Source organism: Trichoplusia ni, chromosome 15 (assembly GCF_003590095.1).
Source record: "Trichoplusia ni isolate ovarian cell line Hi5 chromosome 15, tn1, whole genome shotgun sequence".
Classification (NCBI taxonomy): Eukaryota; Metazoa; Arthropoda; class Insecta; order Lepidoptera; family Noctuidae; genus Trichoplusia; species Trichoplusia ni.
The window spans coordinates 4,361,618-4,379,237 of NC_039492.1; the positions used below are offsets into that span (position 1 = coordinate 4,361,618).

Genomic DNA, 17,620 nt, shown 5'->3' on the forward strand with positions numbered 1-17,620 from the left:
ATAATAACTTTGAGTAATTAAGTGACGTGATATTTTTTTTTGCGTAACGAATAATCAACATGGAATATATCTAACTGTTTTGTAATGGTCTTACGAGTTGCGAACCGAACATTCATCTTATACTTGTCATCAAAATATTAAATCATTCTCGAATAGCAATAAAAGCCGAATCTAAGGAAATGTGAAATAAAAGGTTATCTATATTTCATCCCGACAGATAGAAACACATGAAACGGTAATAAAATTGTTATACAGTTGAAAAATACATTCCAATAAAGTTCTAGTGATTCGACGTCGTCTAGCTCAAGAGCACTCGATTATTCAATGTACAGCCGTGTGTGGAGCGAATGCAACGACGGCAATCGTCCGAAAAGAGCTATTTCCACATGGTACTGAGTGGGAAAAGAAAATCGTCGGTAGATAACGACGTGCCGCGCCACCGGCGACGTTGTATGTAAGCATACTTCTCAACAAACTAAAAGAAGTTACGCTAAAAACTATTTTAGAGCGTTACCAACGGATTACTTTCAAGGCACTGCTAACTTACGTTTTAAATAAAACACATATATGAACTAAAAGTTTTGAAGTCGGCAAGCTAGCAAGGGAGACTTGACTCCTTTTAAAGTTGTGGTAAGTAATTTCCTTTATGCAGCGTGCGTTTTACAGACTGAAACTTTTACAAGTATACCTAGTATCTGATCAAATATTTGTATGATTTATCGCATGTCCACACTTTATTCTGATGCAAATTAAAGACGCCTTTACCTAAGTGATTTTGCGCATTGGAAAACAGTGTTTTGAACTGAGGGAATGACTTACTCGAATGTCAGGGAATTAGCTACCGTGTAACTGGTATATTGCGAGTAAAGTGGACCGTTTCCTCTCGAGTAGTAGTGCGAAAACATCACGTTTTCATAGTAAAATATTATGCGTTTGCAATGAAACCCGACGCTTGTTCGATGCGTCTGTTTGTGTGCTGTGCGCTTTATGTGAGTACAAGTATAACAATTATACGCAGTGTTTATTGTGTTGTCTAGCTGGGTTGTAACTCTACTTGCAGTGCCGTTAGAAAAGTTTGTGGTTAACAGAACGACATATTATTTATATGAGAACAAGAGTATTGTGTGACATTCTAATTATACTAACAGTTTCAAATTCGATACTGTGGTATAGAGGTCATGGATGAAAAACGTATTATATTAAACAATAGTTTTAGTTGTGTTTACTCGTATTCTGGTCTATTATCAGCTCTTTGGAGGTGGAATAAAACAAGCCTACTAGCTTTAAAAAATGTTGTTTGATGGTAGAGTTTTCTAGTCACATCTTTACAATGTATTCAAAGCATGAAATAGACAAAGGCTTAAGTATTTACAATTAACATGTGACCCGTAGCAGGATGAACACTGAACAGGGAACATGATAGCTCCATTGTTAACAGTCGCAGAACCAAATAGGGTTAACCCGAGCTAGACTGGTTGTTCTATTTTTTAGACGGGACCTATTTAACTATCATACGTATAACGATAGAATTACCGAGGGTTTTACAGAACTGACGTAATTTTTTATATTTTTGGGTTGTCGGTGAGTTCAAAGTCCATTAGCTGACTTTTTAAGTATCGGCATGAGGATTTAGGCCTTATTAAAAATATTAACATGAAAAATAAAGTCCGTTACCAAGTTAATGAAACTCTTCTCACGTTAATTTACTTGAGGTCAGCCTAAATGTAACATTACAGGAAGTAAGGCAGTGCTCTCATTTCACTTTAAGCGTCGAGATTTAGGTGCTGATAGTGATTTGCTTGAATTGTAAATATTTAAAAAAGCGAGAGAACTGTCATTGAATGAGTGAAGATCAACAAATTAAGAAAGGTAAAAAATTACTTAATAAGTGAATTACATAAAAAGTACTCAATAGTTAATAAGGCCATTTACTTATGCTTGCCTGTAAGCCATGAAATATCTGCTTGACAACATAACGTACACGGTATATTTCACATCTTGCTTAAATAAATATTTTTTTAAGTCAACTAATAATTCGTTTTTTTGTTGTCGAATGGGTAATTCCGTACTTACTCATAACTTAATAAAATCTTTATGTTATAAGTAATTTTTGGTCATTATTTGCTCATATTTTATGCATGAGATTTTAAAAACAAATCATTGTCTACATAAGTAGGTACTTGTATATTTTACCCTAACATACAACACAGAGCCATATTTTACAGTTCATTTGTTTTGAAACTTAACAACTGTCTACAAAAATGCCATATTTATTCATTCACCAAAAAAAATGTTAATGTCTGCTGAGCCATATTAAATACATTACATAGGCCTTATTACTGTTATAAATATCCTCGATAAAAATATCAGTATCTATGTACAACTCTCAATTTTGAATAAAATAGTTCCTCACTTTATGTTTAAATATAAACGTCTGTGCTGAAACGTCGACCGAACGAGATTATGCAAAAGAGACCTTTTACAGTATATCTCTTCAATTATAGATAGCTTTAATAAACGTCACTCGGTTTAAATTCTCACCAATTAAGCGGGCTACTATGCCTCCTATTACGATTAAAACAAGATTACTAATGGATGACCAATCGATTCCTAATGACTTTATCGTGATAAAAAACAGGTATGTACATTAATAGAAAATTTATTTAATGGAATTAAATAACATATTAAAAAGTAATTAGTTTATTTTAGGCGACTGTGACCCGAATCAAATTGTAAGAATATTATTTATTTGACTATTGAAAGTTAAAGCGTAAACCACGGCACGAACCTTTACTTCTGTCGTTAATAGTTCAACCTTTTCACAATTTTAGATGTATTGTTTGATTCGTGTATTATCAATAGAATATTATTAAGAACATTCATATTTACCAACAATAATAACTTATTGTTAGCCAACTACTACTTACGCGTTTGTTTAAGGTTAAGTCATTAATCTCTTCTATTCATAGCATTTTATTAACTGTCGCCATTTAAATAACAGAATACTTGGTCGACTGAATGGACGTAATTTTGGAAAGTGCCTACGTCCTACGACTAGAACGAACGGTCACGCAACATTAAATCGTCGATTAGAATGAACTCAATCGGAGTTAATGATTACTAAATATGGTAACACGTTGCGTTCATAAAGTTTCACTTTGACTTTTTATGTTTAGACAGATATTTCTATGATATATACTTGCCTTTTATTCAGATAAATAACAATATCTGAATAAAAGGCAAGTATTCAAATCATAGTAGGTAAATTGATTAATTCAAATGTAAGATTATTATTATTATTAATACATAGAAACGTGTAACATAATATTACAAGGCCGAAACAACACTGTCCCTACGTCTCGCTAAGAACGTAATTAGCATGAATTTACAGGCGTATTGTGAATACGTAATGCGTAATACACTAGAGATACACACCTACGCGGGACGCTGTGACGAAATAGTTAGCACAGTCGAGAAAATTACCATTAGTACTAGCACTCTATAGATTGCGTCAACATAATATTTCACTCAATGTCACTTGACATTTCCAACGTAAGTTCGGATTAGCTAACATTTGTTGCTAGCGATAAAGCATTTTAACAATGATTATACACAAAGGTGTTACGCTCCTCTTATTTATGTTTCTATTACTTTTTGCTAAGACTCTAGTTACTAAAAAAGTGATCATAAAGATGGGTCTAACAGGCGTAATAACTAGTTCCATTCAAGAAACTGAAAGATGTAATCTCGAGATTGTTGCTATGTAGCGCTTTTAGCACTAGCATAACGGAATAAATACAAGTATCCTTAATGTGACTTCTATGTTAATGAGCCCAGAGCGTGGCATCTAAAATATTTCGAATCTACTTATAAATAGTTTCTTAATGTTTGTAACCATGATGTAGAAGTTAAACTCGGCAAGTCAAGTAGCTTTTAGATAAATAAATCCTTTGAAATACACTACTAACAAAATGTTTGCAACTAAATTAAATAGCTAACGTAGTTAGAAATGTTTCGTTTTGTAAACCGAAAATATACCAGTCTAGTTTGTCCGAAAATAGCTCACACCTTGATCTAGAAAATAGCTAGGTTAGCGGAAAATGTTTACTACAACTTCTGAGCTGTTTCTTCGACGTTACACAAAATGTATCCAGATGGATAACATTCAAAACAGCCGACATGTCGGATTAATAAATCGCTACCAATTTTTAACGAACAGTACAAACAATCTTGTCAATTAATCTCGACCAAAGTTACCGAGCAATTCATTCAATTCCGACGGCATAAAAATCGCTTTGATTTCTACGTAACACTTCCATATCTCATCTTAAAAGTTAAAACATGATTAAGCACATCTGGTTAATAATCGTATGAATAAAGTGAGTATGCTTATAAATGTAGCGAGATAATATTATAATATATTTTAAACTTTCTAACTAGACTAGACCTACGTGTTTCGAAAAGCAGACACGTAGATTATGATTTCACTTGAAATCTATAAATATTACGTAAACCTATTCCCCGCTTAGGCTCGAATTATAAAACACAGCAATTTTAGCAGTTGCTAACAATCTGATCTAATTGAATTACATAAATATCATGTCCTATTTGCACACATAAACGCTGTTCCTCACAACAATAATAACAACGGCATCGCGTGTAGGACACCAAACTAATGAATCTAAGGCCAAGGTCGGATGTACACGCGAATCCAATTAATGCAGGCTCTCTTACGATGTCTGGAAATCAATTACTACTTAAGAAACAACCGGACGTTTTCATTGTCTATAATTTTGCAATTAGTGTCATATTTGAATATTTAATTGCCTTTTTAATACTCATATAAGTTATTTTTGCATCCAACTACTATTGTGGTTGTTTTTTCAACGAAATATTCACAACTTAAATTGTTTATACAAATATTTCAACAATAATGTGTGATTACAGTATGCTGCTAATATATTCCTCCATAATATGTAAACACATACTTAATGAAATTAGTGATTAGTTACTCTAAAATACCAATAGTAATTGACTAATCTGGTGGCATATGAAACCGTTGAGTATTTACATAACGTGCACCGTAAACCGGCGTGGCCCAGTCAAAACCTGACTTTACGTACTTATAACGGATTCGACCTCGAAACATCTTCGTGCTACTTGGTAGCAATTTAGTTTCGAATTCAATCACACAAATTAAGAACAGAATCATGCATGATTACGTTAAACCCTACCGAAATTTCAGTTTAATTAACATGCTAGAATCCTGATGCAAGGATATGCAGCTGAGGTGTGAAATTGAATCTACGAGAGTATACAGAGTCATATCATTTCTATGTAAATAAATGAATATCGATCGGTCGCCCGAAGTGATTTATCATCGAACGAAGTTATCTTGATGAGTGGCCAGGTCACATAACACCGTACGCACTTAAAAACATTGTTTGAACTTAATATGTAGTTAATCAAAGTAAGTTATTGCAATATCGATACAAAAACGTCACTATTTATTAAAGACGTGATGTAATATAATTCTGAAGCCCTTTGTTATTACTGGGACTCGGAAACATTAATCAATCAAATTCGGTGCGATAATGACGAGGAATATTTGTCATGGCACGAGTACTGCCAGACTAAATTAGATTTATATTCCTACAATGAAGCTATTTGTTCAAACTAACAAGATTATATCTGTAATCCAATAATAGGTGATTACAGCCTGTTCTGCCGCGTAAACGCAAAAAACCAAAATCAAATAGACCAAATTCCAACGTACCGTATATTGCAGGCGATTGGTATGTAACAGTTAAACTTTGCTTCGAGAATACATTAAGTATTATTGAACAGCAAAAACTTACGGTATATGTTACAGTTTGATAGCCTCAAGTGTATTCTAATCAAAATAGAAAACCTGTACCGAAGTCTGTCTAATAAGTAAAACAGGGTATGTAAAAAGTGCAATCATGAGAAGATAAATGAGTTGGGATGTTCTTGACGTACGATGGCTAAGTTCATTAACTGCGGTTAGTTACATTACACGTTAGTATGTAAACCGGTCAATTTAAATCTACGTACTTACGGGTCCTCGTAAGTTATCAGCATACAAGTACACAGTTTTCAAGGTGAAAGAACTTATAATATCAGCTACTGTTGATAAAATATAAACACACCATCTCTGTTAAGTAAGTAAGACCTACATATATCATTTTAGATATCTAGGTTGATAGCACTGTAAGTGTCGTTTTAAAAAAAATAAAAAAGAAGAATATTTGCGAAGGTAGATAAACAATATTTAGTAAGTAATAGGTGGGTAGTTTCTTAACAATTTATTGGTGAAGCGCTTTTCTATCACCGGCCTGGCGAGTTATTAATATTGATGGGCTGGCGTCGGCTGCCTCGTATGAATATTTAAGGTTCGAGTCGATATTATGCCTCGGTGACTGTCGTTCCTTAGACACGTCCCTCGGCTAGGGCACACAATAATTAACATTTCATAAAAGCTCGAGTGTCAGTTTTGTAAAGTTATGCAGGTCTTGCAGGTGCCGTTTATAGGTGTGTAATTATTATGTAAGAAGGATGTTACGTTCACCTGGTTTGTTTAAGCCAGTTTTTTGTAGCCATTCTTCTACAAAATATAAAGGTTATATACCTACTAGTTTTAAAATAACTTAAGTCTAACTTAGTCTTAAGTGTTGTTTAGAGTATTCTATGATAAAATAGGAAATTTACCAACCGAAGCTAATATTTGTATAATAATGAATAAGCATTATATAAATTCAGGTGTGTGCGCTAATACTAAATATTTAAAGAATATAATTAATAAATTTAACATTTTATATTGCTTCGTTAAATATAACAAACGGCTTGACGCTGGTTATAGCATGATGCTTTCCAATTTCGCCCCACATTCCTTCACGCGTGTTTATTTTATTAAAACATCTCGACTGGTTCGGAGCGCGTATCAAAATAAAGTGCAACATTTAAAAATACAATGTTTAAACACATTCAGGTCAGCATTTCAAGTGTCGTCACAATACGGCTACGAATATAGCAACCACACGGCAGAAGTGAATGTATCAGATCAAAAGCGGCGTTCGTTCCACACAACTGCATTACTTTCTTAGTTATTTATTTTCAAGCGTTTTTGTTAACAATTTATTTTCGAATTCGTGCACAAAATACTCTAATTACGACAACATTCAAAGTCTTGTGGCGTTGCAAGCATAGTGTACATGTATTTTTTTACTGAAACTTCCTTTTTAAATGAATTACGACGTCAGTCGGAAGGCAGATAAGGCGTGTCTAGGCCATACAAGCCGTCATATACCTAGCGAAGGCGACGAGCTGCAATATGCGGTACTTCGTGGTACGATTACGCTCCTTTCACCTTTCGAGCCCCATGGTTCAAGTGGAACACGAACCGGTCAAAGTTGAATTACGTTATACGTACACGTCGAGTAGTAAAACGTTACATTTTGTAATTAAAACGTACTATGTATGTCGAGTTGATATTATTAGTCGTTGGGACTTTAATAATAAGTTCGTGTTTTTGCAATCGTTTTAACTAACGTTATTAATTTAGTAGAATAACAACGTAACGTGTTTTGTGTAACGAGAAAAATTTTAGACGTTATTTTTCGTATGCCAGTCAGATTTATTATATATTATTTCTCTGCCGTACCATCTTTACAAGCAAATGTGACATCCAGATAGATAAACAAAGAAGGGAATGTGCCCAAAGCAGGTGTTTACCATGCGAGACTGTAAATTTTACTGTGCTTTGGAAATTATCCAACTCATCTGTAACACTAATGGCTAATGTTGTCTCTTGTCTCTTGTCAGAGCATTTAAGATAGCAGTGTATGTTGTGCTACAAATGAAATGTTCTTTGTTTTTTTTACATGAGTATTTGTATAGGTTCAATACAAATACTTGTTGAAATTCGAAGGACTTGGGTTGTGTTGGAGAGCTCTACAAATTTCATTGTTGGTGGTGCACGGGTCGTCGACCTACCCGCACGACTGCCTAAGATTCGTCGACTCGATTTAACATCATGATGACAGTTACATCGATTGCAACACCGTTTTAATATAAAATGTGATAGATCAGTTGTGCCACAAGAAAGCCACGAGGGATTACCCTGCTATCTTAGTCCGCAAAAGGAACTATCAGAAAGAAGATTATTGTTTTGAATTTCAGCATTCATAGATCTCTGTTATATTGATAAACATGGAAACAAGCCATAATTAACATCAGAAGACAATGCCTAGTGAGCAAATTCCCAAATATTTAAGAGTTAAATACTCGGAATTTAATTAAACTTGGTGACTCCGCAATACAAACATCCACAAGGCGGCAGTCTGGCAACATTCACAAAACGTATTTAAGTTTGGCAACAACCAACCTAGCCGCGTCTTGAGGTACGCTTAGCCAAAACGAACAAACAACAATTAATTGTACCAAAATATTCAAGTTACGCCGAAGAAAATAAAGAAAACAAAAATATTTAGCAGCTATGTTTTTTTGGCTTCATAATGTATATAGAATAAAGTATGATTTACAAGACCATTGAATAGATCAAGTCGATGCAGTAGTCAAGATAATTGGACTAGTTTATTTTGTTAGTCAGTAGTAGAAGTAGTCTTACTCAGTAGGTTGTATTCAAACATATTCTAATAGGCATGTTCACTCAGGTTACAAATCCATCTAATTCTTTTTTCACTTATTAAATACAGCATATAAAACCTAAAATAAAATTATAAGAACTTAATTATTATTCTATAATTATATAAAAATAATTTAAAATGCTTTAATTTTTATCGGTGATCAGACGACTGCGAACACCAATCAGAGCGCGGTGACGTCACTGGCCGAAAAACAAGCTGACATTTCTGTCATAATCAATACTTAAAGTACGACCGGCAAACTGTTTATATCTTTATTTCAATAGTACGACTATAAAAACCTCATATTTTGTTAGTATAATGGAGAGTGGTTTCATCAAAGCAAATAGCGGTAATTTACCGAAGATAGATTCTTTGATGGTAGCAAATTTTTTTGCTACAAACAAAGACTTTTGTGCAGCGGAGCTCAGAAACGTGAAAATATCTTTGTAAGTATTAAATTGTATGCTAATTTACATTATTTATCATTCAAAATACACCTTATCCAAACTTATAACATTTATAACATATGGAACGAATTATCATATTTAACAAAGAAATATTTAAAAGTAAGGTTATGTACCTTGTCTATGTTGTAAACAAAGTTATAATAGTTTAACTTATGCTCTTATTTCCTCTATTCCAGATCATCAAGAGAATCTTATGGCGATGATGCCGTGGGATACGTACAACTAAAGAGAGAATCTAATATTTGTACTGTGAAGTGTCGTGTGTGCCCAGAGCACAAAGTTCGTGCCAAACCCTACACAGTGACTGTCGTTGTGGATGAAAAAAACAGTATAGTTAAGAGTACACAATGCCACGACTGTGCTGCGTCAGCAGGTGGTTGTAAACATGGAGTGGCATTTTTGATGTGGCTTCATAGAAGAAGCGAAGAACCGTCGTGTACAGAGGTAGCATGCTACTGGAAAAAATGTACGTTATCCAAAGTGGGAACAACTTTAAAGTATATAACAGCAGCCGAATTAGCAAAAGGCCATGCCTCAACCTCATCGGATCCCCATGTTGTTGAAAAATTTGTGGAACAACTAACAGCTAAAGGCAATAGCAACTGCGAGCTGTTAAAATATGTACAAAATACCACTAATGAGATGGAAGGTCTGTCTTTGTACCATTTAGTGCAGAAATATAAGGAAGAATGTGGTGAGGACTTTATTAAGAAAGTATTGGGTTTATTTACTCCAGCATTATTAGAAAAAATTGAAGAAGTTACAAGAGACCAGTCCAGCAGCAGCTTATGGCATGAGTTAAGGTTTGGAAGAATAACTGCTTCAAAAGCCTATGAAGTTAAGAAATGCAAGACAAGGGATGGTGCATTAATATCTTTGATAATGGGTGGTACCATTCCTGAGACTCCAGCTATTAAGCGTGGCAGGATTTTAGAAAATAAAGTACGAGAAACTGTTGAAAAAATATTAAAAAAAAAGATACGAAGATGTGGGCTTTTTATTAGCCAAAAATTTCCTATGATTGCTGGTTCTCCTGATGGTATCGGTGAGCAATTTCTGATAGAAATAAAATGTCCTTTCAATGAGAACACTATAAAAAATTATATTCAGAATGGGAAACCCTCATCGAAGTGTTATGACCAGATGCAAATCCAAATGTATGTTTGTGGATACAAAAAGTGTTTCTTTTGCATCGCAGATATAAACTTTCAAAGTAATAACAAAGTTGATATAATATCAGTAAATTATAATGAAGAGTATGTTGAGACTTTATTGCAGTCTTTATTATTATTTTGGAAGACAAATATCTACCCGTTACTATATAAAACAACAGAAACGTAGTAGGCACTTATGTAAAAATGCAAGTAAATAAAAATACTAAATGATTGGTATTTTAGTCTTTTATTTCCAGTTTACATTGTTCAATACCTTAGTATCTAGTTACTTATTAATTAATGAGTTTTGCAAATTTATGAGGCCACATGCTATAACTATAATATCGTCAAGTTTTCCTAAAAGATTATTGTTTACACAAGCATGGGACTTCAGAAAAGAAAACTCCCTTATGCGTCTAATGACTCTCTCTATGTGGATCCTTAGACTTGCAATTTTTTTTGTTTCTTTCACTTCCTCCTTAGATAATTTATTACCAGACACTACACTAGGTGGCCTTGTTAGCTTACAACCAATCGCAAATAATAGTGGTTCTATATGCTTAAAGCCTCTGTCTGCCATTACATGTGACCCACTAGGTAAACATTTAAGGAAATCACAAGTTTCTACCAGACATACATCACTTATTCTACCTCCATACCCTTGTGAAATATAATTCACTAGCCCATTAGGTGTACTAGAAACAAGGTATTTTATGGTGTTGGCTTTTTTATATTCAGACCAAGTTAGAGATTGATTCACGGCTTTACCAGGCTTTTGTATTTCAATTTCTAGGCAATCTATAATGCATGTTACATTATAATAGTTTTTTCTAAAGGCTATTGGCAAGCATCTTTTGATAGAAGTCTTGTCTAATTTAACAATAAAAGGCCTCATGATTTCTGCAATTTTAGGTATATTTTCAGATACTATTTTTGATACATATGTTTTACTTATTCCAAACTCATCAGAAAGTTCAGAAAACTTTGTGTCCAAACGAATTTTTTTTAAACACAACAATATTTGGTATTCAGGAATACCAGTATGCTCATGCATAATTTTAATTAAATCATAACAATCTTTTGGTACACCAATATAGAACAGTGTTCTTTTTTTTATTCTCTCTACAGTATATTCTAACATAGATTTTCGGTAATGTTCTTTTTTAAAATCTGGTTCATTTAAAATACTTGTGTCCGAAGAAGATTTTGTCATAGGTGCTACAGGTGGTGTGTATACAGATGACACATCACTATCAGATTTATCATCATTACTTGAGTTGCATGTTACTGTTGCTTTTGAGCAAAACTGGTGTGGTTTTATAAATGGCCTTAACTGTTTAATTTTAAATGGAGAAGTAGACACAGATGTGCTAAAAACCTTTATAGGAGAGGTTTTCTTCGTACTTGATTTTGTCTCAGTTTGAGTAGTTTTACTTCGATATTTGGCTCTTATGCATATCTGGACTGCTTTATCAAATTTTGTTGTATTTTGTAGTTGTTCTTGGACTGGATCTGAAAAAGAAAATTCCCTTTATAGTCAACTTGCTTTATTTTTACATAGGTACATAATAAAAAACCTTTTGTTGATAATAAAAAAACAGGTAAATAGAAGAACTAAAACATTGAGATACATAATAAGTTTTAAAGAACATTCATATGTATTTGATAAAAATTGATGAACTTAACTTTTATATTGATACTATTAGGGATAATGAATTAGTACCAACCTTCATCTTGATTTAGAACTTCAATATTTAAATTTTCTATTGGTTGAGCTTTAGCAGGTTGTGCTGCTCTTATCTCTTCTTCACATTCCCTTATCAATGAGAGTCTTTGCCTTTTTGCAGCGACTGGGCGACAGACATCAGTAGAAATGTTGGCTCTATTTGGTTGGCAAGCAAACTTTGTAGGTAAACAACCGGGTCTCATTCTTATGCGGGATACTACACCCATTGTAGTGTATTCTACATAGTTTTCCATGTCTTTCGGAAGCTGGAATTAGATATACATTAATCAATAGGTTATTTAGATAAGCCAAGTAAACAAAATACAACTTGTAAACATTTGTAGCCATGTAACTAACCTAAAAAAAATGATTTGTATGTAACACAATATTAATATTAGTTTTTACATTTTGAGTTTGCTAGAACTTACATCAAAGTGATCTTCACAAAAATAACTGGTGCTTGTCGCTGACAATGATGCTGGGTGTCTTCTAGCAAGTGATAACCACTTTCTTCTTATTAGTGCATTTTTTGGAACGTATATGAAAAGTTTCTGTGGTGTTGTTATTGACGTACTCTTGCACATTGGCACTGCACATGTTTTGTAAAACGAGGTCATTATTACAGTTTGTATCAACAATATTTCAGTAAAAAACAGTGGACTCTCATAGAACGCGAGCTTTGTTTATCGGCCGGTGACGTAGATATTTATCACGTGACTATTTGGGAGCGTTTCGGCGGCAATTTTTGAAAAATATTTTTTTAATTGTTTTTTTATTGAAGTTAGTGATATTTTTTTCTCAAAAATATTTTTTTCGTGTTTATTTAAGCTCTATTTATAAATTAAAAGCTATTTCTAAAATTAGTGAACATGCCTATTAGACCAACAATCTAGGATGGGTTTTTTGTAAAAAAAATAGCATTATAAACAAAAAACAAATCCAGGATAGATTTTATTTTATTGTGTTCTATTGGTTCGTTTAATTATAGTATAACGTTGATATTGAAACCTGCTATACAAGGAAGGAAGGCAGGCGATAACGAACTTTAAAATAATAGGAAAGATCGTGTTCACATACGGGTGCAATCGGTGGCCCGTGGAGGAAACCACGGCCCATATAGATAACGCTGGCTACACTAGGCAAACACTACAACATTTACCTAGTACCTACTTACCTAAATAGACCGGTTTATTTTCTTCGTAACACACAATAAGCGCTTACGTGTTAAAGTTCATAGGAAACTAACTTGATATGCACCCGTTTCATGCTATACCGCCAGCAAGTAGGTATTTAGATAATGAGTTAATATTGAGTACTTAGGTTTTATGTGTGCGTGTACGTGACTTGAGCAGTCACTGTAGGTAAGTACACTCTACATTAAATAAGCAATTTACTTATATTACATTCCCATTAATTTGAAACAACATGTAAGAATGTTTGTCTTGAACAACGTAGGTAATAAACCAAGTAAGTACTTAGCCTTTACCAATTTCAAACGTATTTTAGTAACAGTTGGTTTGATTTTGAGATAGAATCTTAATTAATCTAAGGTTAGTTGAGTCAGCAAGATACACAAGTATGACAATAGTTATTAGATATTATGAAGAGTACATGTATTGTGTATTCACGTAAATAACCAATTACGTATGTAATACTCCCACATGCCTGACATCCTACAACTTCTCTATGCAAGTAGGTGTAGGAAAACACAAGTCGAATCATTTCACTACTGGCAGGTTAGCTAGCTGTTATTACTTGGTACTAAAAAAAAAGGAATGGTATCTCGAACCAGAACAGTTTGTTTTGGCCTTAGGCGTTCTCGGTTTTTTGGCCTAGATTGGCAACCTTAACAATGCCATTAGAAAGAGTTAGGAGGTCAACTTCTGGGTCCATTTCCGAAAACGTAACAGTGAAGTCTCACGCAGCGATATCAGTCACCTCGACGGCTACGCACGACGCGGCTCACATCGATTAGAGAATAACAATCGAACCGTGGGAAAGTGCCGCTAAACGCCACAATTATGAAACGCCTACAAGCAAACCGACTGAGGATGTTTCATCTAAAGCCAAATAACTTCACTAACTTGAAGCCCCGGAGGAATAACAAATCCGCCGTGTGAATTGGTAACGGTTGTTGCGTCACGAAAGCCGCGACCGAAACGCTCCACGCTGACATTTTGGAGTTCTCAAATTAAAGATGTAAACTATTGTGTAAGTTGTGAATGTATAATTTTTGGCACAATGGAAGTACCTCTAATGCACCAGGAACGAATGTGCAATTAATTCTCATAAAACAATGTCTTGAAACTGGGTCTTATTAATATTTTCCGCTTGTAAATTACAGTCTAGTTTTGCTTTAATATACTAGAATGTAAGCTGTGCTCAAAACTATATTATAAACTAGTTACATTAATCTATAATTAAAAAAACAAATGCAATTACATAATGTTTTAGTTAAAGATACTCATTAAACTTCAAGTGCTTCACTTAAAAAATAATAAGTCATTTTGTATCCTATTAGTTAATTTCAATAGTTTGAAGATTGCTCATGTCCAAAGTAGTAATAGGTATAATTAAATATTATCACAATTAACAGGAAGTCATCTTTACCACAGTTATTTAATTATAAATTAATATTACTAAATAACTGAATGCAAGTTTGTTTTGAGTGTAAAGTCTTTCTACATATTAAATGGCTTACTATTTTTCCACATATTCTTTCAATAAACGAAAGCATGGTCATAAAATTAGTGGAATCAAAACATTATATATTATACTTTTGGCGGTACATGGTGTGTAATACATAGTTTAGTAGACCTTCAAAAAATCAAAATGTTTAATGATATCATATACAATCTATAAAATTAATAATATAAGTTATATTATAAGCTTTGTCAGGTTACAAACTACTGTTAGTACATTTGCAAACATAAGTATTTCCTGTGGCTTGTTGCAATATATGTTCTTGCAGCGGACATTTCTTGGAATAACATAATTAACATTCTTACTACATCTCATACTAGTTTAGTAGCCAATATTATATACTTTTTTCTTTAGCTTTTATATATAGGATGCCACATTTGTCATTGCTGCATGTAAACACAATCTAGTTGGAAAACATTGTTAACAGTACATGAATTATAGTAAAACTTAAAATCTTTAGTACATAATATTTTTGCTTTCATTAGTATTGAAAAAAAAATCATACATGTACATATGGTCTACAGAACAATAGAAGGGAACGCATAGTAAAAAGGTTCGCTAAATTGTCAAAATTACCCTATTTATCTTTCATATCGCTAAATTGTGTTATGCTCTGAGGTAATATTATTAATTGAATATCTTAACAACAAAACGAACATCATTTTATTTGTGATACATAATAACATAAATTCAATATGAAATTGCCATCAGCATAAGTATTTTTGAAAACTTGATAAACTGTGCATTATTTGTGATGTCACAAGTACCTATTGAATAAAACTAGTTTCTTGAGTGCAATATTCAATGAGTCACAATCCAAAAGTGATAATAAGTTTCGGAGACAAGTTACTACTATAATTTCGGTAAGAAATATGCATCACAGAGGATTATGGTATGGTACTATCAATTGCTGTCTAATCTAAAGTAATAAATAATTCTCAGATATAGATAAGGGTTTTATACAGTCTTATCGCTGCCAAATATTTTTATAAATATCTAAGTATGTACGTAGCGGAACTGAATAAATTAATCGCGTGTCAAGGTAAATCTGCCACATAAATAGTTTAATCGAGATGCAAGTCACAACACTTTGTTAACTTTTTACGATACTTATATTTTTTTCTTATGTTTTCTTTAGTTAGGTAACGAATAACAAAGGGGTTTAAGAAGCCACAGAAATACAATTTAAAACGACACTCACCTCACTGAAGGCCATAACTCCGGCCGGAGCTCTTTCTCCGTCCGACCTTCTCAATTTATTTTATCACGGTCTATCAAAACAAATAGTTCACGCTTTTGTTTCCCAACATTGGAAACAGTCCCGACATCTAGCATCCCCACGGCACAAATACATCTGAACTATGTAACTTCACTCACTGCGCAAGAACAAAATTTTAATTTTGACTAAAACGAAAACACCTGACCGAATCACAAATCACTGAAAAAACCAACATTCCTCAGGTGGGTTAGATGCACATCTAACTAAAATACGAACACTTTATAGTACTTACTACACTTTAACACTACTTAAAGAATTTTTCACTAATGTTTGATTTGCCAGACCATTACGAAATAAGTTCGAAAAATGACATCTAATAAGTGAATTATCACAGAGAACCATCAAACGGAGATGAACTCGCCATCTTGCTTTCATGTCATAGTCAGTGGTACCAAACTTCAGAATCGATACCGTTGTGTACCGTCACTGCATGTTCGACAACATAACGAAGTATGAAGTGAAGTTGGCAACAGACGTAGATTTTAACAACGAAGTTGTCAAAACAACAACATACAAACTAGAAACAAATAATATTTACCAAATAATATTTGCAAATTATGTGCTGCATATAATATCAAGTATTATTAAAATAATTTGGAATCAATTGATTTGTTACTACTTGAACAAATTATAATTCTGCATAAAAATATTTCAATCTTTCAATGACTGTCACTGTGTTAAGTAGTGCCATCTAGTGTAGGTTTTTGAGTATAGTTGGAACATTTGAAACCTCTTAGAAGTTTTAAAATTTGATTATATACATACATGTCATGTGTATATTCGAAGGTTCTCTAAATATATTTAACCTGTAAGTTGGCTTTTAAAGAACTTTTCAATAATCTTAGTTCTTTCAGATATTGGGATGAATTTGAAGATAGAATCTTATTAGAATATTTGTCGGTTAAGTTAGGAATAGCTAGCATCAAATCCATGATACCAGAAAATAAATAATACTAGATATCGTTGCAAGTTTTGAAGTTGGTGAAGTCTATATATATAAGTCTATAGATAATATACTGTGGATACGATAAGTACTCAAGGCTAAAAAGGCTTGATAACTAGGAACCTCTAGGAGAAAACATTGTTGTTCAAGAATTAATATACCTAATATACGTATCTCGAAAAACAAAAAATAAAGGTTACTGGTTGGGTTGGGTGGTTAACTTAGACTGTTTTGTTGGACTAGTAATCAGTGGCTATGACTATACCGGAGGTCATAGGTTCGTAACCCACCCAGTAAAAATGTTTGTTCGATGAGCACGATCTTCTGTTCTGTCTTCGGGTGTACTTACATCAATAATTTATGTGTAGGATTATTATTATATTAGTATGTTTATCAGTTGTCTAGTACCCTTAATACAACCTTTGCAGAGTGTGAGATTAGATGGTGTTGTATGAAAGATGTGGAATATGGTAATCAAATCATTGGCTACAAATCAGGAACGTAAATAAACAAAAAGAATGGTTATTACAATCAATTCTTGTTCCTACCCAATGAGAAGCTGCACTTTCTTGGTAATGGACTAATTATTCAAATTCAGAGCTGGCGATAAATGTTAAATTGTCAGGGATAACAAAATTAATAAATATTGCTGTTAATGATCTGAATTTCAGTTAAAACAAAC

The 17,620-nt window shown here is 33.2% G+C and overlaps 3 protein-coding genes across 3 annotated transcripts in view; 1 reads left to right on the top strand and 2 right to left on the bottom strand.

The window, feature by feature from the left end:
* LOC113501576 (serine/threonine-protein kinase 26) overlaps window positions 1-16,414 on the bottom strand; it is a 70,756-nt gene extending 54,342 nt beyond the window's left edge. The window contains exon 1 of the mRNA XM_026882796.1: window positions 15,918-16,414. Coding sequence (XP_026738597.1) covers window positions 15,918-15,932 — 15 coding nt within the window. The 5' untranslated portion in view covers window positions 15,933-16,414. The remainder of the gene's footprint in view (window positions 1-15,917) is intronic.
* LOC113501579 lies at window positions 8,817-10,524 on the top strand. The gene is made up of 2 exons (XM_026882799.1): window positions 8,817-9,112; window positions 9,310-10,524. Exons 1-2 carry the CDS (start codon window positions 8,985-8,987, stop codon window positions 10,472-10,474), a joined length of 1,293 nt encoding a protein of 430 aa, XP_026738600.1. The 5' UTR covers window positions 8,817-8,984; the 3' UTR covers window positions 10,475-10,524.
* On the bottom strand, window positions 10,516-15,911 carry LOC113501577. The gene is made up of 3 exons (XM_026882797.1): window positions 12,442-15,911; window positions 12,015-12,279; window positions 10,516-11,799 (listed from the first exon to the last, which is right to left on the bottom strand). Exons 1-3 carry the CDS (start codon window positions 12,628-12,630, stop codon window positions 10,574-10,576), a joined length of 1,680 nt encoding a protein of 559 aa, XP_026738598.1. The 5' UTR covers window positions 12,631-15,911; the 3' UTR covers window positions 10,516-10,573.
* Window positions 16,415-17,620: the final 1,206 nt, after the last annotated feature.

What these genes read in the sequence shown, in the direction of transcription:
- LOC113501577 (XM_026882797.1), bottom strand. Translation starts at nt 12,630, where the DNA reads ATGACCTCGTTTTACAAAACATGTGCAGTGCCAATGTGCAAGAGTACG. An exon ending in TTTGTGAAGATCACTTTGAT is followed by an intron (nt 12,280 to 12,441) that starts GTAAGTTCTAGC and finishes ATCTAATTCCAG; the next exon opens with CTTCCGAAAGACATGGAAAA. An exon ending in AGTTCTAAATCAAGATGAAG is followed by an intron (nt 11,800 to 12,014) that starts GTTGGTACTAAT and finishes TTTCTTTTTCAG; the next exon opens with ATCCAGTCCAAGAACAACTA.
- LOC113501579 (XM_026882799.1), top strand. Translation starts at nt 8,985, where the DNA reads ATGGAGAGTGGTTTCATCAAAGCAAATAGCGGTAATTTACCGAAGATA. An exon ending in AGAAACGTGAAAATATCTTT is followed by an intron (nt 9,113 to 9,309) that starts GTAAGTATTAAA and finishes CCTCTATTCCAG; the next exon opens with ATCATCAAGAGAATCTTATG.